Raw genomic sequence first — 25373 nt, 5'->3', positions numbered from 1 at the left:
AAGTAGAGAGATTTTTAAAAAATATATAATAATATTTTTGGTCCAGAAACCATACTGGATATAATGCAGGTCATGAAGATGACCATACTTTAATTATTATGGGGTGACTGTGGAAAAATTCAGTGTTATAAGAGTCTTGTTTTTATTTTTCTTATAATATTCCTTCACTCCATTATGTTTCTTACCAAACTTATGCATCTGGGGAGAAGGATGAGGTGGACTACACTAGCTGAAGTCATTCTAAGTCATTTGGAATTGTCTTGGATCACAGTATTATTGAAAAGCCTAAGTCTATTGTACCTAATCATTGCACAATGTTGTTATTATGTACAATGTTTTCCCAGTTCTGTTCTTTTATGTTGCATCATTACACACAAGTCCATACAGGTTTTTCTGAAATCTGCCTGCTCATCATTTTTCTTTCTTTTCTTTTTTGCTATTTTTCTTGAACTTCTTTGAAATATAGAATTATGGTCCTGATAGTTGAATAAAAGTAACAGAATTAAATAACTTTTTAGTCATAGTTCCAAACTGGTTATCATAATGACTGAAACAATCCACAGTTCCACCAAGATCATGCCAGTGTACTCAATTAGTCACAACCTGACCAATATTTCTTATTTTCATTTCATTTGTGGTCATCTTTTATAATCTGATGAGTAGAACTTTGGAAGTGATTTAATTTAGATATATCCAATAAATATTTATTTAGCTGTTCATTTTTATATAACAATAATATTTCACTATGTTCATATAATACAACTTTTTCAGCATTTCCCAATTGATGGGTAGCCCCTTAATTTCCAATCTTTTGATACCACACACACACACAAAAAGCTGCTATAAATATTTTTGTACATGGAGTGCTTTTGCCTTTTTTTAAGCAGTGGCATTGCTGGTTCAAAGAGTATACCCTGTTTTATAGATCTTTGCCAGAGTTCTAAATTGCTCTTCCGGAAAAGATCAATTTAAAATTATTCCAAAAATACATGTGTTCCAATTTACCCACAGCTTCACGAAAATTTATAATTTTCTTTTTCTGTCATATTAATCAATCTGTATGAGATGGCACTTGAGTTGTTTTAATTTGCATTTCTTTAATTAGTAGTGATTAAGAAGATTTTTAAATATGATCATAGATAGCATTAATTTCTTCATCTGAAAAATGCTATTCATATCCTGTGACCTTTTATCGATTGGGAAATGACTTTTATTCTTGTAAATTTAACTCTGTTTTCAATATATTTGAGAATTGAGGCCTTTATGAGATGTTAAAATTGTTTCCCAGTTTTTTGCTTTCCTTCTGATCTTGGTTGCATTGGATTTGTTTTTGAAAAAAAATTAATGTAATCAAAATTATGCATTTTATATTTCATATTCTCTCTATCTTGTTTGGTCATAAATTTTTCCCTTCTCCACAAATCTGATAAACTATTCCTTGAACTCCTAATTTCCTTATGGTATCACCCTTTATGTCTAAATCATATATGCATTTTAACCAGGTCTTGGTATAAAGTGTAAGATGGTAGTCTAGGTTTAATTTCTGCCAACTATTTTCCATTTTTTTCTAGGAGGTTTTGTCAAATCATTATTCCAGAAACTAGAATCTTTGGGTAAATCAAACTGTAGATTTCACTATAATTACTTTCTACTGTGTCTTTTGTATCTAACTTATTCCATAGATCCTTCATTCTAATTCTTAGATAATTCTAAATAGTTTTGATGATTGCTGCTTTATAATATAGTTTTAGATCTGGTAGATATTGTTAAGGAAAGTGTTTTGGGTGGGCTTTTTTTGCTTATGGAAATTGAATTTTAAAAAATGAATAAATAAAGGCATTAACTCATGAGGTGTTTAAAGCCCAAGTGGGCATTACAGGTGTACACAATTGTGACGGCTTACTAGAATGACTTTCTGAGTTGCAAAGATTATGTCATGTAGAGTGGGGATCCAAGAACAGCTTTCTCATAAAAGTCAACATTAGCAAGAACTATGTTTTTATGGATGCTGAAATTTTCCCATTGTTAGCTTAACATTTAAATGCTCTTCCAGCTAGCTTGGATAGAAATCCTAAGCAGGTATTATGACAAAGTTTTAGAATGATATAACATAAGGACAAAAACTGTTGTTAAACTCTATTTCCATGCTAATTTTAGTATTCAATACTGCTCCACCTGCACTGAGGGCTTTAATTCATTCTTGTCATGTTAAGAAATAATTTCATGCTGTCAATTTTCCTTCTATTTTCCTTCTCGATTTCTTTGAAGTAACAAAAAGAAAGGGACTATGAATAAGGCACTTAGAATGCACTTGGAGTTGTCAGTTGTTTTAAATAAGAGGTCTCGGCAAATAGTTGGCAATGCTAAGGTGTTTTTTAAAAGTGATTTGTCAAAATTATCTAAAAGTTTGAAACTAGATACTTCAGAATTTGCATTTCTCTTGTTTCACTGTTTTCCATCATGAGGCGCTGCCAAAAATCTCTTCCCTTTTTCTTTTTCTTTATTAATTTTCTCCTTTCTCCCTAAATCCATTTTCTTCTTGTCTTTGTCTTCTCCCATTGTTTGGTTCATAATTTTTACCACCTGCTTTTGCAAAATTGACATCCTTTAGTAATAGTAGACTTTTTCAACCTTCTCTCCATGCTTGCTGACCAAAAAGACAGATACCAAACATACTACTACAAACAAACTACATACATACTACAAACTACTGATTAAAATCCCCAAAAGGATGTTAGTGCTTTTCCTGCAATTCTATAATATGCTTTAATACTTAATTACTAATTAGTGTAGGAGACTTATGCATTAAATCATATATTTAAACCATAATTAGATTTAAAACAACTTTTGGGTTTTTGTTTTTTTGTTTTTTGTTTTTTTTTTGGTACTGCTTAATTATTTGCTTTGCTGGAAAATCTGAGACATAAGGTCCCAAATCCAAATACTCAAGGAGCTACAACTATATAGATGATGCACAGCTATTTTGGGAATATAACAATAAGAATATCAAATTAAAGACCCAAGTTCAGTCTTTGAGAACAAGTTAAGGCCTAGACTCTAATAATGGACTTTACCTGGTATAGATTTTAAAACAGAAAAAAGTGTTAGAAATGTTCTAGTACAAGTAGGGAATTGAGATTATAACTATATATAAAGTAATGTCAGTAGCTTCCAAATTTGAACAATCATGTTCTTTGTAGCTCTTCAATGGTATTCACACTCATGGAATTAACAGCAGAACTAAAGTCAAAGACACCATCTCCTTGTCCTCTCACCTAGTCATCAAGGAATATGCTCTCAAACGGAAGTACATAGGGCCTTCTTTTAACAATTATATTCATGTAATTTTTTCATAAGAAAATTATTGAACCCCAAATTTAAATATGGGTTTTATGATTTTCTTTATGAATCTATTTGCTTTGAAAATGGATTTCTGTTATCCTAGTGTGGCTACTGACTTGAAATCACCCATTTAAGAAGCATTTTCACAGTATACCGGGGCTAATATTTTCTTTGCATCCTTCTGTGAATAATAATAATCCTATATAGAGAAAAGGCTGTTCCTTTGTGAATAAATTTAAGGGCATTCAAAATTTTGAATATGCCTAATTATATGTTGTGACCCACCCCCAACTCCAGTCCCCAAAGGAGAACTGTAATTTAATTAATTTTGATAAGAGATAGTATCTTGTTAAAGCATCATTTCTAGAAGGCCTCTTTCAAAATGTAAATATGTGTTCTAGAAAAGGGCAAAAACACATTTATACTCATTAACATGGGTGATCTTGTCTTCTTGTATTGTTGACACTTCTCAGAAAGTGAAACTGTGAAGGAATAGCCAATAGGATAGAAGCAAGTACTAATGAGAATCATCATTGACAAGATTGAGAGCAGGAAGCATGGCTAAGATTTGGAGGTAGCCCAAAGCAAGCAGGATGTATTATAAGGATTTGGAACTCAAAAGTGATGATGGAGATAGGTTCAAAAAATTAATTAGGCCTGTTTTGGACTATTCTGTTATCAGTTTTTATTGATATCAGTTATATATTTAATTTCTATCCTTCCTCAATTCTGGGATATATCCCTTTCTCTCCTTCATTCCCATAGCTACAATTCATCAATTACTGTCTCTTAGATGATTGTAATAATTTTCCAATTGGACTCCCTTCTCCAAATTTGAATCTATCCCTTACTCTGCTGCCAAGCAAAATTCTAACTATATCAGTCTCTCTTTCAGGCCTTGTTCTGTGGGCTCTAGGGGCTCCCTTTTAACCCACAATCAAATAACTCTTCTTTTTGACATATAAAATTACTCATAACCTTTTTAGCTTGTTTACACTTTACTCCCCTTTCCACATACTCTATGATTCAGATATACATAACCTACCCTGCAGCTTCTTAAATAGGATATTTCATTATTCCTCATTGTGTCTTTGTACTGGCCAACCCTCAGGCTAATGCTTTGTGTTATCCTGGTCCTGTCTTGGTTTCCCTGGCTTCCTTCTAGACTCAGGTCAAGGCCCTTTATTCCCAGTCCAGTGCTATCTTCTCTTCTCCCTCATTCATTTAAGACACTGTATCTTCTCCATTCTCTTTATATGTACCTAATTACCTGTTGCCTCAGTAGAATGTAAGCTTCCAAAGGGGAGACACTTTTTAAACTTTTTTTTTTTTTGCATCCCATTCACTTAGCACAGTTCCTACTCCTTCACATACCCCACATAACATGAGAAGAATTAACTGAGGTAATCTGACTTTCCTGTGGTTTTGTCTCAACATACAAAGCCTGATTCAGCCAGCCCACAAGCCATTCCCTGCATTTTGTTTATGTTTAATATCTATAGTTTCTTGCTCATAAAAACATACAATATTATACTGAGCTGGAATTGTCTTAAGTTTTCTGGACCAACTCATCAATCTATAAATGAAGATGCTTAGTACTAGAGAAATATATACTTTCTTCCACAAAGTTACTGAAGTACTAAATGGCAGAGAGGGAACCAGAACTTGAGTTTTCTAACTGCACAATGCTTTCACAGTTGTCTGATCACAATTTAAATAGAGGAAATGAAACCTTAATTTTAAAGCAAGCTCTGTCATCAACTAGCTTTATGATGTTAGACAAATAAGTTATTTAACTCAAGGTCCATCTTATCTTTACTTTCACAAGGTTTTAGGTGTTGTTTTTTTCACCACCAGAGATGAGAGATAAGATGAGAGACCTGAAAGATGCTTTTCAATTCAAAACAGTCTCCTAAATTAGAAAGTTAAATGAAAAAAGGTAAGCTAAATGGAATTTAACTTACTAAACATTGTCAATATTTTTTCTTTTTTTCAAGGAACAAGCAGAGAACTCTGAGTTCAGAGGACTATATTACTAATTTCTCTATGGGAAAGAAGGGTAGTTTTGGGAAATAGGACACCAGAGAAAAGTAATGATATTTAAAATCTCACAGGACATTACAAAGTAATATAAGCAAGTTCATAAGATGAAAGGCATTTTCCAAAGTTGTTTTCTTTATCCTCCTTTAATATTATTATTATTATTATTATTATTAAGGCATTCAGAGTGAAGTACTTCTTTTAAGCTGGAAGATTTTCCAAAAAGTCTCCATTAGGAGAACCAGGTCTGGCAAGTCTCTGAGATTGTGATGAGCTCTCTCTATATATATTTTAAAATACCAGTAGTGCCTTCTAATTATTTCTGAGAATTTTAAAATTCTTATGCTTACAGTATTATTTTGAATAAAAAGAAATTGTTTTCCTATGTAATTTTGAAGCTTTTATATTTCATCAAGAAATTAGTGATTTTTTAGAGTTTAATTTCAGAATCCCAGAGATATTAGCAAGTCTCCTAAAATGGGAAATCCTTTTGCAATGACTCAAATCAGTTTGTTACATTTGTGTGGTAATATTCATTGTGACAGTCTACAATTTAGATTTAATTAGATTGATTCTTTTCATTTTTCAAGTCAAAGTTTAAGGAGATAGTTAAGGCCTACTCAAAATAAAATACAGTAGAAAAATTTTTAATACCTCAAAAAAACTTCACAGACTTTGATTGTTTCTTTATATGACAACAATGGCTGTCCAAGGGAGAAATTTTGCTATGGCTTATTAGCCTGATTCTAGGCATAATATATAAAGCCTTTTGTATAGTTAATATTCTATGATTTTGAATAGATAAATGCTATCTTCAGAACCTTGTATTTCCAGACACACCACCATCCTTCCCTCAATCCTTTGCCTTTCTTTTCAGAACTCTGTTCGCTCCCTAATTATTCAGCATACTCATGGTTCCAAAAATTTCCTCCCAAAGATCATACTAGAAGCATCTTAATTCACATTTAAGTCATTATTGACTAAAGATGTTACCCTTCCCAGAATAATATTAAAAATAATCTTCAAAGGTCTATACTTAATTCAAAACAATCAATGTATTTCAAGAATAAGCTAGTTAATGGATATAGGGTAATTTTGCATGAGGCTTCCTGTAGATTTTCAAATCATATCATGTAGATAAGCATATTCAATTCAAACATCACATGGACCTAATCTATAAAATTGTCAATTTTTAGTGTTGTCCCAGTTGTGAAAACATTGGTGCAAAAGAAAAAGCAAGCACACATGTAGAGAAATTATGCAAATACATTATGACACAGTGAGTTTTAGCAAGGATCAAAGGTAATTTACTTACTGAGGTTCCATTTTAGACCGGTCGTGGTGACTCTCTTACAAGGGTGTCCAACAGGAATAAGTCCACACCAATCACCTTCAAATCCTGTGTCTACATGCAGTTTGTGTTTTCCCTATGGAAAAGAAAAACTGTTTATTGGGAAGTCCTACCATATCCTCAAATATATCTCAGATCCACTGAGGAAATGGCTTCCTAGAAACTGACAAGAATGTTTCTAAGAAACAGAAGGATTTAAGTTAAAAACTAATTCACTGTGCGCTCCAAGAATTGTAAGAAAGTTTTCTGCTTTTGCAATGGGGAGTAAGAAATGATAAATATTAAGTACCTACTATGATCAATTTTTTTTTAGTTACCATCGTTCGTTCATTTCTCATTCCTGACCCTCTGTGATCTCAATTGGAGTTTTCTTAGTAAAGATAATTGAGTGGTTTGCCATTTCCTTCTCTAGCTCATTTTACAGATAAGGAAACTGAGGAAACCAGGACTAAATGACTTGTCCAGGATCATACAACTAGTAAATATTTGAGAACAGAATTGAACTCAGGAAGATGAACCTTCCCTGGTTCTAACCTGGGCACACTTCAGCTGTGTCACTTAGCTATTCCAGTGTATTAAACATTTGACAAATAATTTGACTTCACAACAATCCTGTTGAGATAAATGTTGTTATTATACTTGTTTTACAGATGAGGAAACTGAGTATGCAAACAGTTTACCAAATCACACTTGAACATGGGTCTTCTGAATCCAGGACTAGCACTTAGCATCTACTGTGCCAATCAACTGCTCTAGTCCATTTCAATCCGATAAACATTTTTTAAAATGTTTTAAGCACCTACTACATGGCAGATTATATTAAGAATTGGGGGGTAAAATTAATAAAAAGAAAAATCAGTTTTTGCTCTCAAGAAGTTTACACCCTAACAGACAGTCTAACACATAAAAGGCAGCAGGAATGAGTGGGAGAGATTGTGTTCCATCGAGTTGAAACCAAGCAAAGCAGCAGACTCAAAATAAAGGCCTCACATCTAATTTCTGCCCTCCATAAAGGAAGACGTTGGGAGGAAGCTCTACCTTACCCCTTCCAATCAAAAGAAAAAGGATGTTGAGGAAGGTAGTAAAAGTTAAGGTTTTAATGGTTAGAATTAAAATGTAAAAGGTTCAGTTAAATTTAGCAAAGCAAATGCTTGCTGAATCTACAATCTACAGAGCATGAACTTACTCTTACTTAGCATACATTTCATGTCATTTGTGTATCTTTCCTTAGTTGGTCCCCCAAACTTGGAATGCATTAACCCATCTCATCTATATGTTTTACAACATTAAACTCCATCATCATTTGTTCTGCTGCTATTTCCCAAAGAAGTCCTTTCTTAATTCTTCCTTTTCCATCCATTCTCTGGTGGATAATGTTTCTTCCCTAAAATGATTTGCCTTTTTGCTAATCTATATGTGTTATATCCTGTAAGTCACAGTTAAGTCATTGAGGTCAGGGACTATTCTGGCTATCCTGGGTACATATCATAATGACTTGGACATACATAAAATGTTTGCTGAATAGGAAATGATGAACAAAATAAATATGCAAGGGAACATTAATATAATGGATGACATTTTTGATGCAATCCCAACAGACTAGAACTAAATCCAATAAAAGGATATTTAATCAGGATGAGCCTCAAATTTTACACTTAAATTAAAAAAAAAAATCAACTTCACAAATAACTAAGTGGGTCAAATTTTAGTAGATTTTAAACTCAATGAACAAACCATGGCAATGTCACCCTAAAAAGTAAGTATATTTATATTGACTACATTAAAAGAAAAGCTGTATCCCCCCAAAATAGGGTGTAGTATAATAGTCCCACTGTACTCATCACTGTTTAGAGAACATTCAGAGTTTATGTTTAATTCTGATCATCATATTTAAAAAAGATATTGATAAACTAGAGATAGACAGGGAGATGTGATGGATAGAAAGCTGACATTGAAACCAGGATCACTTGAGGTGAAGAACTGCCTTTGATATATCTTGACTGTGAGATCCTGAACAGGTTCCTTAAACTCTCAAAAGCTACATTATAAGTTACAGAGAATACATTGATCTGTAGAATTAGAACAATGTACCTAGAGAAACATTAAAAAGGACAATGCCCTGAGATTCTTCCATAAGAGGATCTGCAGAAGGAGCTGAGGATGTTTCATTTGATGAGAAGAAAATTCAGGGTGAACAATAGTCAAATGTCTTTAAATACCAGGATTCTAATGTGGAAGAATAATTAGACTTGGCATTAGGAATAAAGGACATTTTTTAAAATAAGTATTAAATAATTAATGATTGATATAATGCATTTTCTTCTTAAGCTTTGAGTCCTTTCTTCTTTTCTTTTTCTTTGCTTCATTCTTTTCTTCTTTCTTTATCCTTTCTTCATAACTTCACTAATTCTTTTCTTTTAAATAGTGTCAGAATAATATTTTACAAATCCCAACATTAACAGATTCCTTAAAGTGAATGTTTGAATCTTCTTTAAAGAAAGTCTGTTAATGAAAAGATATCACTGATCTTGAGGCCAGTCTACTAGCCCCTTCCATAACACTATCCCAAAGGATATAGAAATAGGGAGGAATCTACTTTTATTCATTTTCTTCCCTGAAACTCCTTTTTTATCTTTAAGCCTGCAGGAAGCCAATATGAAATCACAGACCCAGTTAAACCAAATCCTAACATGCTGTCTATCTCCTGTTGGTTCTTTGGTGCTATGAGGCTGAAATGAGACTAGCATCACTACCGATGAATATTTATTGAGTGCTCACAGTATGGTAGCTGTTATATTAAAAATACAAGAGACTGTCTCTGCCCTTCTTAAGTGCTGATACTGAAAGTACTTATATAATGCATGAACAAGGAAGGTGAATTTAGAACTTACAATATGAATTAGTTCTTTTTTTTTTTAAATTTTGACTATACATATATTTCCTGATCATTATTTATCAACTGTGAACATGTTCTTTCTCGTGAAATTATCATTTACATTTTCATTTTTTATAATTACTTATAAGGCACTCCCCTCTTTCCCAAAATGTAAGCTTTCTGGCTATTAGTGAAAAGTTTTTAATTTTTAAAATAAGTATTTTAATTTAATATAGTTAGATTGGATTAAAATGTTAGAATGAATTGAAACCAAACTTATTTGATTTTTCTTTTCACACAAACTTTACCCTGGAGCCATCTGACAAGTAGTAAATATTGAAACCATATCCACCACACACATGTCATGGTACAGTTGACTTCCCACCTCTTCTCAATTCAAAGGACTCATGAATAAATTTGCATGGCAAAAGAATAGAAATTGGGGCAATGCATCTTGGACTATGCTCATTTGCTGGTGTCCTATAACCTTCAGTTCACCTCTTGAACAACAAAAACCAGCCTAGGCTATAGGTGATTGAGTCTATTGAATTCTTTATCAAGATTTTACTGATGCTGGTGATTTGCATTCTTAGAAAAAATATTCTGTAAAGAATAAGTATAAAAATGATTTATGATCACTTGACCCAGGAACTAAGCACTTGAAAGGTTTTATGACCCCATCTCCTTCTGTCTCTGTATATGCATCTGTGTGATGCTCTCAATAATCAGTTCTCCAAGAATGCCACAAAAGGAGCGCTGTCTGTCTACTCCTTCTAGATGGCATTTATCTAATTAACTAGAAGTACTAGTTGGATTGATAAGAAGGTTAACCAATGGTGACATTAGATGAAGTCAATTAGCCTTTTTTTCTGAAACTATGGCTCATCTCAGGGGATGTCATGTAGGAAATAAGTTAATATTCAAAATGAAATCTCCTTTTTCCTCATTCTCATAAAATTGATTTAGTGTGAAGAAACAGTACTAGTGTAAAGAAAGCAGAACTATATTTCAAGTTCTCTATGCAACTATTTCAATATTCTAAATTCTATAGAATTTAAATACAGAATTAAAATTTTACTCTGTTGATACATACAGTGGGTGTAGCCAGTATAGATTATATATGTCTTCTGCATGACAAGTGTATGTTTAATCTTGGTGTTTATCTAGGAAAGGGGAGTTGGAGGAAGGGGGAAAATTTGGAATACAAGACTATGCAAGGGTCACTGTTGAAAAATTGTCTATGCATGTTTTGAAAATAAAAAGCTTTCCAAAAAAAAAAAAATCTTGGTGTTTAGACAAAGAGTTGTATGAGTATGTGTGGCCTTAGAGACTTAATAGGAATAAATATATAAGAACTAAATCTAAAGTGTTAAATTAGGGAGGGTGCAGATGAGAGTAATCCAAATACCAGGAATGCATAGAGTATATATAGTAGGGGGGCTGATAATTTCAGTTTGGGAAAGTTTAAAAGTTGTAAATTGGAAGCTATTTAAAAGGCTTTTCTGTTGTTTGGCTGTGTCCAATTCTTTGTGAACCCACTGGGGTTTTCTGGGCCATAATCCTGGAGTGGTTTGCCATTTCCTTTTCCAGCTCATTTTACAGGTGAAAAAACTGAGTTAAACAGGTTAAGTAACTTGCCTATGGTCACATAAGTGTCTGAAATCATATTTGAACTCAGGAAGAGGATTTTCCCTGATTTCAGATAGGGGACTCTTTCCACTGCACCATTTAGCTGTACTCCCTATAGTACCTTCTTAAAACCTTCTTAAAAAAAAAAAGATTTTCTTAATTTGACCTTAATAGGAACTTTGGCTTTGAAGGTTTCTCATAAATTTTTAAGATACTTAAAATTCAGTATTCAGTATAGGATTCAGATTAAGAAAACATTTTAAGAGATCATCCAATCAAACTGCATCATTGTATTTGATTTTTACTAAATGTTGTTATACCAGATAAAAAAAATTTCCCCTCTTACCAACCCCCAAGAAAGGTGTATATGTGAAAGAAAAGGTAATCTTTTATAATAAAAATATGTAGTAAAGAAAAACAAATTTCTGCACTATACCCACAAAATAGGCTTTTTATACAATGCTTTTAGGTGCATTATTCCCATTATCAGAAAATATCTTCTTCTCCAGGGCCATCTCCATTTATCCTGATCTATATATGGCCAAATTTATTTGCACGTTACTATTGACACTTTACTCTGGAGATACATTTTGAGTTGTAGCCACATTCTGCCAAAATAGGGACTCTGAAGAACTTTTTTTTCCCCTTTTTTGTGAACTCTACTGTAATCATTTGTTTTTCTTAATCTCTAAATACATCTGTTCATCCTTCAAGCCTTATGACTCAGATGGTTCTGGAGGAAAAAGTGAGAGTGTTGACTCTGCCCAGCCTTCTCTTCCTTAAATCCAACTCACTTGTGTGTCATGGTATTACCTCTCTGATGTCATGGTCCTCTTGGAGAAGGAAGAAGAAACAACATTTTTTTTTGACTTGGTAAAAGAGGTTATTCTTTGCCTTTAGTTGCTACTCAGTAGCCTTAATCACTGTGTGGCTATGGCCACAGTCAGACGAAGTCCTGTTAAAGATCTTAGCTTCTTAAAAAGACCAAGGTCTCCCACTGCACCCAGGGCCATCTGCAGTCATTGATTTATATCTTACCACTGAGTTCAGAAAGCTCTGGAGGAGAGACTGCTTAGCCCTCTTTCATTTAAAGGCTATTCACTTGCATGACATATCATCATGGTTCTCCTTAAGATCAAAGGACAAACAACAACAACAGCAGCAGCATCTCTGGTGACTCAATGGGGTGGGTGCCCTATCTGGAGCCAGAAAGGCCTGAGTTCAAAGGTAGCCTCAGACACTGTGTAACTCTGTCATTTAACATTATTTACCTCAGTTTTGTCATCTGTAAAATAAACTGGAGAAGGAAATAGTCCAGTGTCTTTGCTAAAAACCTCTAATGGTCAGAACAATAATAAGGCTTTTCATTGGTCCTTTGAAATTATCATAGATTGTGAAACTTGTTTAGTTGGGTTTTTTTTGTTGTTTTGTTTTGCAAAGTCATCACTTAATAATTTGTTCTCCTTAACTCTCATTTTAAAGATGAGGAAAAGTATAGAAAGTTGAAGTGACTTACACTGTCAGACAAGTTGTAATGAGGAGAGGCAGAAGTTCCAAAAGTTCTAAGAGTATGCTATCTTCTTAGATGAGATTGCTAAGGACAGAACAAGCATTTATTGAAACCTAATGCTGACAACTATAGAATTATCTCTTTGAGAAAAGTACATGGAAAGTAATCAGCCAAGTATTACTATGCTAGAGATAATATAAATGAGGCACAGTGGATAGAACACTGAGTCTGGATTAAGGAAGAACGAATTCAAATCTAGTCTCAGACATTTATTACTTATATGACTTTAGGCAAAACACTTAATCTGCCTATCTCAGTTTTCTCAACCATAAAACAGTACCTAATTCCCAAGGTTGGGATAATATTTAGCACAACACCTGGCACATTGTAAGCACTATAATTGTTATTATTATAGGTAAAGATAATTTTCAATATTCTTTTTTATATGATTTTGAGTTTCCCTCCTTCCTTTACCTCCCCCTCAAGAGAGCAAGCAATCTGATAAACACATTTCCATATTAGTCATATCATGAAAGAAGAATCAGAAAAAAACAAAAAACAAAAAGGTGAAAATAGTATGCTTTGATCCCTCTTAATCTGGATGGCATTTTCTACTCCAAGTCTATTCAAATTGTCTTGCTTACAAGAACTAAGTCCATCACAACTGATGATCATATAATATTATTATTATTGTGTGCAAAGTTCTCTTGGCTCTGATCATTCAGCTTCAGTTACGACCAGTCTTTTCTGAAATTAAATTGCTCATCATTTCTTACAGAATAACGTTCCAATACATCCATATACTGTAACTTATTCATCCATAACCCAAGTGATGGGCTTCACTAAGTTTCTATTTCCTTGCCACTATATAAAGGACCGCTACAAACATTTTTGCACATGTTGGTTCTTTTCCCTTTTTTGTGGTCTCTTTAAGATACAGAGCCAGTAGTGACATTCTTGGACTAAAGGATAATGAAGAGTTTTATAGCCCTTTGGGCAAAGTTCCAAATTCGTCTCCAGAATGGCTGGATTAGTTTAAAATTCTAATAACAATGCATTAGTGTCACAGTTTTCCCACATCCCTTCCAACTTTATCATTATCGTTTTCTAGTATTTTAAGCAATATCATATATGTGAGGTGGTACCTTAGAAATGATTTGGAGGACTTTTTCATACGACTATTATCTGCTCAAATCTTTTGATCATCTATCAATTAAGGAATGACTTGTATTCTTATAAATTTGATTCAATTCTCCACATATTTTAGAAATGAAGACTATATTAAGAAACACTGAATGTAAAAATTGTTTCCCAGCTTTCTGCTTCTCTTCTGATCTTGGTTAGGTTAGGATTTTCTGTATGTGTGTGTGTGTGTGTGTGTGTGTGTGTGTGTGTGTGTGTGTATGTGTGTGTGTGTGTGTGTGTGTGCTTTTTTTAATTTAATATAATCAGAATTAATCATTTTACATTTCATAATGTTCATTTGGTCATAAATTCTTCCCTTCTGCAAGGACCTGAAAGGTAAATATTTGGTTGCTATCCTAATTGACTTACAGTAGCACTTATATTTAAATCATGAAACAATTTTGAATATACTAATCTTGGTATGGGTGTCGGTCAATACCTAGCTTCTTCCACACTATTTTCCAGTATTCCGAGCAATTTTTATCAGACAGTCAATTCTTAATCTAGAAGCTGGAATACCTGGGTTTATCAAACAATAGATTATTATAATCATTGACTATTGGCCAGTACCAAATGGCTTTGATGACAAGACTACTTTCCTTTGCATTTTTTCTCATTAATTCCTTTGATATTCTTCCAGATGGATCTTATTGTTATTTTCTACCTTTATGAAATAGTTTTTGGCAATTGGATTGGTATGGCATTGAATATATAGATAAAATTGTCACATTGTTATATTAACTAAGCCTACTCATGAGCAATTGATATTTTTCCAATCCTTTATATCTGACTTTGAAATGCTAAGATTTTCATTACTATTACCACCACCATCAGATTTTACAAAACAGTATCAAGTAAGCTTCTTTTAGTCTTTCTGTAAAATTATCCTTTCTCTTCATTATTGTAAGAATCATTAGGCTTGCTAGTGTAGTGACAGGGACCTCTTGGCCTACATCAAGGAAAAGAATTCTGTCTTCCTCTTAAAAAGTCTTCAGCTGAGCCAAATCATGATGACTTGAGTCTCATGGACAATTAGCCTTTTTTCATAGTGAGCAATCAAAGAATATCTGCATAGATCATCCGGATTTTACTGTGGGAAATCATCCCCTTCCCATTCTGGAGAGTAAATGGGGGATTGGTAAGGGATAAACAATTTATTCTCCTTCTTATGCAAACTACTTTCTAGTTGTCCTGGTTGCAATGCTCATAATACATATTAGCCTATATGTGATTTGACATAAGCAGGAATACAGTCTGAAAATACAGAAATTCTCGGGGGATTTATGCCATTAGTAAGGACTACAGATATATTAAATAATCAATAACATCCATCTCTTTTTATGAATCATTATAGAGGTTCCTGTTCTGTTCTCTAATGGCAGCCTTGTGATAAGAAGGTATACAAAATAGAAAAGGAATGTTACCATGAAATTGTTTCTTTTTATGTTTTGCACTCATTACCTGAGTAGAGTTAAATTGATATAGTAATATCAGTGCAATTCAGAGAAAGTTATAAATGCATTACTTTAAACACACAAAAAATAATGGATACTGATAAAAAGCTTAAAAAAAAATACTTCACAAAGACATATGAAAATGCTAGCTATGCTCAGTAGAGGTACTGTGATGAAGTTCTCCGTCCTCTTGCAAAGAGTCAAACTAGAAGAGAGAATATATGGAATATTGGATAATTTGAAACAGATAAACCAAGGAGTTAAAAACAAGGTCATGGTAGGCAATATGCTTGCCAACATACTAAGATGAAAGCTCTAAGCATTTACATGTCAATGCTCAATACATCTTTAAATTCTTAAGAAGGCAGTATCTGATTCTGATAACAATTTCCAAATTATAGATACTTATGAAGCTAAAACTTCTTAGTGTGGTATATAAAAGACAGATCAAGAAAACAATTGAAAACCAAGAGTCAGAAACCTGGGTTTTGTTTTTAATTTGATGAAGAAGAATGGAAAACTATAGGTATTAGTGATAGTGATAATGGCCATCCAGCGACGCAATCAAGATGCTAGAGAATTTTCATCTTATACCTTTTAGTTAATTACCCTCAAAATTTCTGGCCTGTAGTTGACTTCAGTATGAACCAACGTTCACTACACACAGGGGAGATACATGAAGGTGAAAATCTAGAAATCACCTTGTGTTATCTGTCCTAAGTCCTTACACAATATTATCAGCAAACTTCATATAGAAACATAGAACATGAGGATCATGAAGGGACAGAAAAGAGAATGAGGGTTTGAATCACATTTCCTTGAAGAGGTATATTCACACCTCATCAGTCAATAATCTAGCACAGACAAGCACTGTACTAAACAACAGGGATAAAAAAAAAAGGCCTAAATAAATAAACAAGATACCAGCTCTTAGGGATCTCATAGTCTAATGAGGAAGATATCATATAAATAATAACGCACAACAAACTATATGTATGTATATGTATATGTATCTATACATATATATGTGTGTATATATATATATATATATATATATATAATGTGTATATGCACATATAACACATATGCACAACACACATATATGTAAGATAAATGGGAAATTATCAATTAAGGGAAGGCTCTAACAAGAAGGATCATCTGCAAAGGCTTGTTGTAGATGAAAGAATTTTAATTGAGACTTGGAGCAAGACAAGGAAGACTAAAAAAAAAAACGAGAAGGAAGAGAATTCCCAGTAGGAGGACAATAAAAATACCCCAAGTCAGAAAATGGAATGTGTTGTTCAAGGGAAAGTAGTAAGGAGGCCAATATCATTAGACTAGAGAAAGTGAGGGGTGAGTAAGAAGTAAGTAGATAAAAGATAATTAAGACTTCTAGATGTGAGCCTTGGAAGGGTGTTCAAAATTTAGTCAAGCTTTTGATCCTTGTGATTGCACCTATGGCAGGGCTGAGTGGGTGGGCACAAGGTAATCCCGGAAGAGAGGAAGCATAAATAGACAGCTCTGAGTGGAATTCATTCTCTTACTTCCTGCTACCTCCACTGAGAGGATGTTTTAATAAAAACAGACTGTTTGTACCTCCCAATCAGCTCATCTCCATGTTTATGCGGATAGGCTCCTAGATCTGGGATGTATGGCCCTGGCAGCCTAGAATAGTGTGCCTGGACAATCTGGCACATGACCTGAGCTAAATCTATAAGCCAACAAAGTCTTCTGACAGAAAGGAAAATCTGAATGGTTTTATGTCCTTCCTCAACTGAATTCAATTTGACAAATATTTAGTACCAGTTACTGTGCTATGGACTAGGATACAAAGACTATAAAAACAGTATACTGAAAGCTTATTCAAGAGGAAACTAGGTTACACAGTGGATAGAATGCTGAACTGGAAATTAGGAAGATCTGAGTTGAAATTTAACCTTAAAAAATGACTGTGTATGTGTGTGTGTGTGTGGGGGGGGGGGGTGTAAGAGAGAGACAAAGACAAACAGATAGACCCTGGGCGAGATATTTAATATCTGCATATTAGTGTCCTTGAATGTAAAATGAGGATGACAATAACACCTAACTTCCAGAGTACTTTTGAGGAAAATTGAGATAAATATTTTGGAACCTTTAAACAATTATATGAATTCTAGTTATTATTACTACTATCATCATCATCATCAGCAGCAGCAGCAGCAGCAGCCAAGGATTGGGAACTGTCCCAAACTGGTTTATGCCCAGGTAAAACAGTGATACTAAGTTATTGGCTTAATGACTTCCTCTCCCTGTCATCTCTCTTTAACATTTATAAAAAGCTAAAGAATTAAAAAATATTTTCCCTAGAGATCATTTGTGTTATCCTCATTTTATAGAAGTAAAAAAGAAGGTAAAGAATAGAAGAATCATCTACCTGGAGTCACACAACTAGGAAGTTTCACAGTCAAGAATATTAAATACAAGTTCAAAGCTCTTCCCACTATGTCTCATAACAACTCATGCTCAGAATGCATCACTTTTTCACTTCCACACTTATAATCTTTATTTTAATTTAGTAACCAATTCAGGTGTTATTTGTTCTACATAACTTTACCTGACTCCTCAGTTGCCTTTTAATATTCCAAGATCCCAGGAAAATGCTTTCATTCATGAGGAGTACACATGGTTGTATTATTTTTACTTCATCTCATTTCCCTCCTGGCTGTATCACTTTGGATTTCTGTATCATGCCCCCCAGGAACCTCATTATCGTATAAGATTGCCTGAGACTCCCATTTCGTTAATACACTATGTTCTCTGATTGACATTTCTATTAGTGGATAACTCAAGTAAGATATCATCCCAATGCCTCCATTTATGGAAGGTACCCAGGCTAAGCTACCACTTCATTTTTCTCATGGCTGATCGATTTTTCCTACCATTCTTGCCTCCCCTTTACCTTCCTCTTCCTTCTCCCTTTCAGCTTCCTTTAGTGTACTGTTTCTTTCCATTAGATTGCAAGTAACTTGAGGGTAGGGACTTTTTTTTGTCATATTTGAATTGCTAGCATTTGTACAGTGCTTGCCATATAGTAGAAAGGGAAATCTGGTAAATGCTTTTATTGACAGACTATTATATTATGCACCCAGCTATTCACATAATAAGTAATTCTCAATGGATATTTGCTGCATTTTCCTCTTAATCCCTTTTTTTCTTAATCTCTCCATTCCCTTATGTTCCTTTCTTTTGCCTGAATAGCTCTGGAGGGATTAAAAAAATAATAATAATACCCTCCTTACCAATAATATTGTAAAACATGAACAGAAAATCTTTGAAAAATCTTTTCAAAATTCAAAGCTGGAAAAACTGTTGCTAGTTAGTTTAATTTTAACTTTTAAAATGCCCTACATTTTGTGAGATATCTCTGGCGGGAGATATCCCACTTGGTATGCAGCTGAGGGTGGGAGGAGAAGAAGAAATATGAATGTGGATGGGGATATATTTTAAGTGCTTTAGAGAAAAGTTCTTAGAAATCCTTCTAGAATAATAACATATCTAAATTTAGTTTTGCCAATTTGATCTCCCTATTGAAACATGATAATATAAAATAAATTATTTCAGGTATGTTAAAATGTTATATAAATGTTAGTTATCATCATCATCATTACAATTATCTAGTTAAGCATGTTAGATTGGCTGTTATTTAAAGTTTTCAAACAGAATCATTCCAATGGCTCTTATCCTTTCCACTACACAACACAGAAACAATTTTGCTTTGATTTTCATTTTTGGTATTTGAAATATAAGGAGTTAATGATCTCTATAAATAGTATAGGAAAAAGTTTCATATGATAGTTAGCCTCTAATAAATGTTTACTGAATTAAACTAATACCCATAACACTGACTAGAATATGAGCACAGGCTAAGTGATATTAAGAATCTATAGGTGGGGGTGGAAAAAAAAAAAAGAATCTATAGGTGGGAAAGATGACATTTAATATAGAGGATCTTTCTCCTCTCACATCTTTAATATTATCTTAGTGACTAGTTCCTTTATTTCCAGCAAACATGCTCACTTCCCTTCATTAGACACAACGATTTCTATAAGCTATTACCTTTTATCTCTTCCCCTCTTCATTAAAATCTTGCAGGGAGAGTGGAAGAGAAAGCTGTTTTATACTCATTGCCACGACTTAATCAACGATTTGGATTCAGGTCTCATAAATGAAATGAAACTATTCTCTCAAAAGTTACCACTGAACTGTAAAGTGCCGAATTTGATCCATTTTTTGTAATACTCTTCCTTCATGAGGTCTCTAAAGCATTTGATATTGTTGACCAACAACACCTCCTGAATACTTTCTCTTCGCTTTGTTTTCATGAACATATTCTTTGCTAGGTCACTTTCTACCCATTTGACCAATTTTTCTCATTCTTCCTTATTGAAACTTCATCCAAATCATACCTTTTAAATTCAGGTACACTTGCCCTCAATCTTCTTCTCTTTGCTCTCTGTGTTATCTCATTTGGCCATCTTATCAGCTTCCATGGATTTATTTAGCACCTCTATACAAATAACTCATGCATCTATATATATATCTATATCTTACAATAGTCTCTCAGGAAGTACAGTCTACTACAATACTACTACTGCAGTAGTAACCATCTGATGAATATTTTGAACTGGGAAGTCTAAGAAATATGTCAAATTCAACATACTGAAAACATAATTCATAATAATCTTTCCCCCAAGATTGATCCCTCATCCAAACTTCACTATTCCTGATGAGAAACATCACTTTTCCAGTCTACCAGGTTCATAAACTTAGATCATCATCCCAGATATCTAATTGATAGTCAAATTTTACAATTTCTACTTCTATAACATCTCTTTCAATTTCCAGGATGTAGGGGAGATATAATTAGGATGGAAATAGTGGTAAAAATGGAAAGGAGATGTACGTGCACACACACACACACACACACACAATATGTGTATATATGTGTCTAACTATCTAAAATGTTGTGGAAACAGAAACAAGATTTGATGACTGATTATATATATCAGGAGAGGAAAAAGTAAGGAATTGAGGAAAATACTGAATTTGCAAACCTGGATGCCTAGGAAAAGTATGGTCTGACCATGACATCATTCTACTCAATATACTCTAGTGGTCTACTATTACTTTTAGGATAAAATATACACTTCTCTAACTAGTTTTAAAATCATTCTCCTTATCCATATTCTATGGTCCATTCAGGTGGAACTTATTGCTATTCTTCCCATTCCATATCTTTTCTCTATACTAGTACTAGTATTCTCCCTCTTCATTTCTGCCTCAAAAAATCCCCATACTTTCTCCAAGGAGGAAAAACAAAAAATTAAGAGCAATAATAACAACAAAGTCTCCAGGAGAGAGAATATAAAACTACTCCAAAAACTTTCAGAACTTTTAATCGAGAGGTTAATTTAAGAAACATGTAAGTAACATAAATAATTATTGAAATAAGATTTGTGACTGATACAGGTAGGTCACAGAAAGATCTCCAAAAATATTATAATAAATGATATGTGGAAAAGCTGGAAAAAATATTAATAAAGATATAGAATACAAAAGGATTAGAATGATCTATTTAGAAAATGAAAAATGTGGGGATAGCAAGCAATATAAAGGAATAAAATTATTTTTTTAAATAGGGAAAACTAATAGAACATAATTGGAAAAAGAAGAGTTCTCTACAAACCAAAGCAAAACAAACAAACAAACCAAAAAACAAGAAACCAGAGCTCAGTGGGACAATCTGGCCAATGCTGGTCTCTGAGACTTTAAAAAAAATACAAATTTTATATCCCATTCAAGCACAAATGAAAATGGAAACAGCAAGCAAAATAAAACTGATACAAACTCTATGACAGAGAATCTTGTTTAATCTACTGAGAAATAAAGGCAACAAAGTCTAGGTCTTTCATAACAAAGAAAGAATAGTCAATAACTCACACAGTGAAGATCCCTACTTTGAACTGCAAGACTATTCAATAAGGTTGAAAAATTAAAGACTCACTTGGGATATAACATATAGAAAAGGAAAGGGATCTATCTAGCCATCCATCCATCTGGCTGTAAGTTCATTGGAAACTCCCTCTAACAACATAGATCAACAGCTATTCTGAAGTTTGCATGGGGTACTAGGAAATTAAGTGATTAGTTCAAGTTCACTTGAAGCTAGGTTTTCCTGACTCCAAGGCCAGCTTTCAATTCACTATGACAAGAGAAAGAGAATAAACCCTGACTACAATACATTCTTTACTTGTAGATAATATAATGGTTTATTTTTAAAGCTTAGAGAATTATAAACACATACACAAGCCAACAAATAGCTTCATTGAGAATACAAAATATGTCAACAAAAATAATTTCTCTGATACTGCCAGAAATTAGCAGAAGAGATAAATAAAAAGGATAATTATTTATAATAAGAACAAAATATATTAAATATTAGGTATTTAATTACAACAACCAGTTTTCATTGAAAACTAGAAAGCTGCTCATGACTGATAGCTAGTATGTAAAAATTATGACAATACACAACTTGATCCACAGCTTTAGAATTATACCAATTAAATTTCTTGTGATGATAGAAAATAAAAACAAAATCCATGTTGTAACAAAAACTCAGGACTATTAAGAAGAAAATGAAGGAAAACAAAGTCAGAAAGATGTAAGGTTGACATTACTTTCTCTCCAATATAACACAAAACTATAATTAGCAAACCTAACTAGTCTTGGTAGAAGTAGAAAGTTAAAATCAAAAAGTAGATTAGAAATTATAACCCAAATTCCTTGCAAGTAGGGATTATTTTATTATTTGTACCTGTATCTAGACAACCTGGCAGAGTACCTAGCAAAGAATGGGCCCTTAAGAAGGGTTTGTTCATTAACTTAGAAGGTTATGCTTACAAAAGCCTAATCTTCTACAAACATAATGTACCAAGGAGGGAACTAATCATAACTGCTAAGGGAATAGAAAAATAATTTGATAGAATACAAATTTAAACAACAGAGAGAGAATATTATATAATGACCATTTTGATTTTAGATATAGTGTGGTATTTTAAGAGATTCAACACAACAGAATTTCTTTGCAACAATCATTTTAATAAATTTAATAATAATGCCAGCATGTTTATTAATGAAAAATTTGGTTATTTCCTCGTATCTTTTAAACCAAAAACCTCTAGTGGCAGCAGACTATCAGTCTGTCTGCCCTTGGAAGTACAGAGATAATTGACAATAGCAATCAACTCTGATTAGTTAGCAATTAATGAGAAAATGAATATTACAATGAGAATTTGGGATATATTCTACTGAGTTTCTTGGAGTATGTGACTTGGATCAAGTATGCATCTGTTGACCTAAACTTAGAATTTCTTTTACTACTTGATTCTCAGACATTCTATCTGGGGTTTTAGAAGTACTTCCCACTTTGATATCTGAATGAGGAAAACCATAAAAAAGGAGGGGGAATTCTTATTGAATAATTAGTTATTAATACAAGAGAAATAATAATTTCTTAACAATAGCCAAAGAACTTGTGATTTTTACTGGTAGTAGGAACTCCCCCAATGGACAGATTTACTGATGCAGGTTGACCTTTTTTTTTTTTTTCAACTTATGGTCTTAAAGAATTACTTAGGAATGTCAAAAAATTAAGCAATTTGTCCAGCATCACACAACCAATATGTGGTAGATACCTAAATCCACATCTTGCTAGTTCTGAAATTAGTTCTTTATCTACTATATCATGCTGTTTCTAATTCGATAACAACAATTAAAAAAAAAAAAAAACTAGCCTACAATTATAATAAGAAAATATATGGTAAAAAAATCTTTATATTAAGGATCTCTTATAAATGTCTGGCATCCAATATATATCAGAATATAACAGAATAAATGATTAATCCATTCTTCAATAGATAAGTGAAAGGATATAAATATTTTTTGAAAAGAAGAAATAATTATTCATAAGCATTTGAAAAAGTTATCAAAATCACTAATGAAATGAAAATTAGTCTCATTAAGTCAGGAAAAATTATTAAGGTTGGAAATATTCAATGCTTGCAAGCTGAGGGAAGGTAGATATACTAATTCACTGCTATTGGAGCTATGAATGTGTGTTAATCTAGAAACAATTTTACTATATTCATGAAAGGCTACATTTTTTTTTTACTTACACAGTAAGTAAACATTATAAACAAATAATTTTAAAATATGAAAATAAGTAAATTAAAAGAATAATTATACCACAAAATGAAAGAACAAATAAGTTAGTCAGCTAATACATTTATTAAGTGCCTCTTATATGTCAGGAACTGCACTAAGCACTAGAATAAGCGAATAAACAAGAGTGGGAGAATGAAGAAAGGAAGCAATAAATTGAAGAGTAAATGAATGAATGAATAAGAAAATACAAAAACTTGTGTCATTTCTTTTTATGATCATAGCTTCCATAAACAGACCTCCAAAAAAATTTTTTTTAATTATAAAAACAACCTGCAATTTTGCCAGTGTTCTGGATAACATAGCTTTTCTAAATTCACTAATATTAATAATATTCAATATTTTCTAAAAGGCAACTTTTAACAAAATAGACACACAGACACACACACACACACACACACACACACACACACACACACACCCTTGCTTTCTTCATTTTCAGTAGACAAAAACCACAAACTTTGCTGTTTTGGAAAGCAGGAAGTATTTTGCATATTTCAACTATCTTTTGATCTTTCTGGACATGATCATTAAAAAAAAAAAGTCTTGTAAAGTTGTATCTTCAAACTTTCTGTGACATTATGGTCTCTTGATCATTACCATATCAATTGAATAAAATTAAACCTTCTCTTTAAAAAAAAAAAAATGACACATTTGATTTCAAGCATATAAGCACCAACTGACTAAAAACCAAACCTGATATAAGGGCGAATATCTGCAGTTAATCAAAACAACATAAAAGAATGGTTACAGCTGATATTATATACAACTTTATACTTGTTATCTATTTAAATTAAGTTCTGGTTTTTTTCTTTACCCATAAAAATAATATTTCCTAAAATTCTTAAAGAAAAAATTACAGACAGATTTCTTATATAGCCAATTTACTGAAATTTAGTTTTGCACATTTGAATTGTAAAGAAAACAATTCAAAGATGTTCAGTTATTTAGACGCATGATATTGTAGGCGGATAAGCTAATCGTCAAAAACTGCAAATATTGAAGCAACACTTTAACAACTCTTCTAAGTAACTATAAGAATTTTTTGAAAACTTTGTCATACACAAGTGAAAGATAGTATGCATTATAAATAAACTTTACTACATACAAATCTTTCTCATCTTCCCTATCTTATAACAGCTCTATTTTATTTTTTTCTCTTGTGCATTTATCTCTTCTCTATTACTGTGCTTCTGTCTGTGAAACCTCTGTCTCCACTTCTTATTCCCCCCCCCTCATAACTGAACATAATAAAGAATTAGGAATAATTTAAACACTTTTATTGAATGTACTTTGTCCCAAAGAGTTGAATGATTCAAAAAAAAAAAAAAAAAAAAAGCACCACCCCTCTCCCCCTTGCCCCTCTGGTAGTAAACAAATAAAAGCAAATAAATACTTTAAAACCTAGTACAAAACCCAAAAAAGCTCTCTTTCCTAAAGATCTATAGTGAAAATGATTTCATTAAAGCAAGAATGTCATATTCCAAAGAAATTTTAATATTTAAGAAAAATGAAGAGGGAAATGGTTATTAAATTGCCATCTTATTAAGTCATTTGTGCTCAGTCAACTTATCACATGGTCTAGAGGAGCGACTGTCTGCCCGATTGGCACTATTCAGGGCTACTTGAAAGTGACCACTCTCTATAGTCAGGGACATTGAGGGAAATTATACACAAGAAACCTAGTTCCTCTCTTGTTTAGCTTCTCTGAATCATTAATTTTTTTAA

At 32.8% G+C, this 25373-nt stretch overlaps 1 protein-coding gene across 1 annotated transcript in view; it reads right to left on the bottom strand.

The window, feature by feature from the left end:
- TPK1 (thiamin pyrophosphokinase 1) overlaps positions 1-25373 on the bottom strand; it is a 431745-nt gene that overhangs the window by 100211 nt on the left and 306161 nt on the right. Inside the window, exon 8 of the mRNA XM_074267641.1 lies at positions 6698-6809. Within this exon, the coding sequence (XP_074123742.1) occupies positions 6698-6809 (112 nt within the window). The remainder of the gene's footprint in view (positions 1-6697; positions 6810-25373) is intronic.

Source organism: Sminthopsis crassicaudata, chromosome 5 (assembly GCF_048593235.1).
Source record: "Sminthopsis crassicaudata isolate SCR6 chromosome 5, ASM4859323v1, whole genome shotgun sequence".
NCBI lineage: Eukaryota > Metazoa > Chordata > Mammalia > Dasyuromorphia > Dasyuridae > Sminthopsis > Sminthopsis crassicaudata.
The sequence above is the reverse complement of the archived record's forward strand: the minus strand, read 5'-3'. Positions and strand labels throughout refer to the sequence as shown.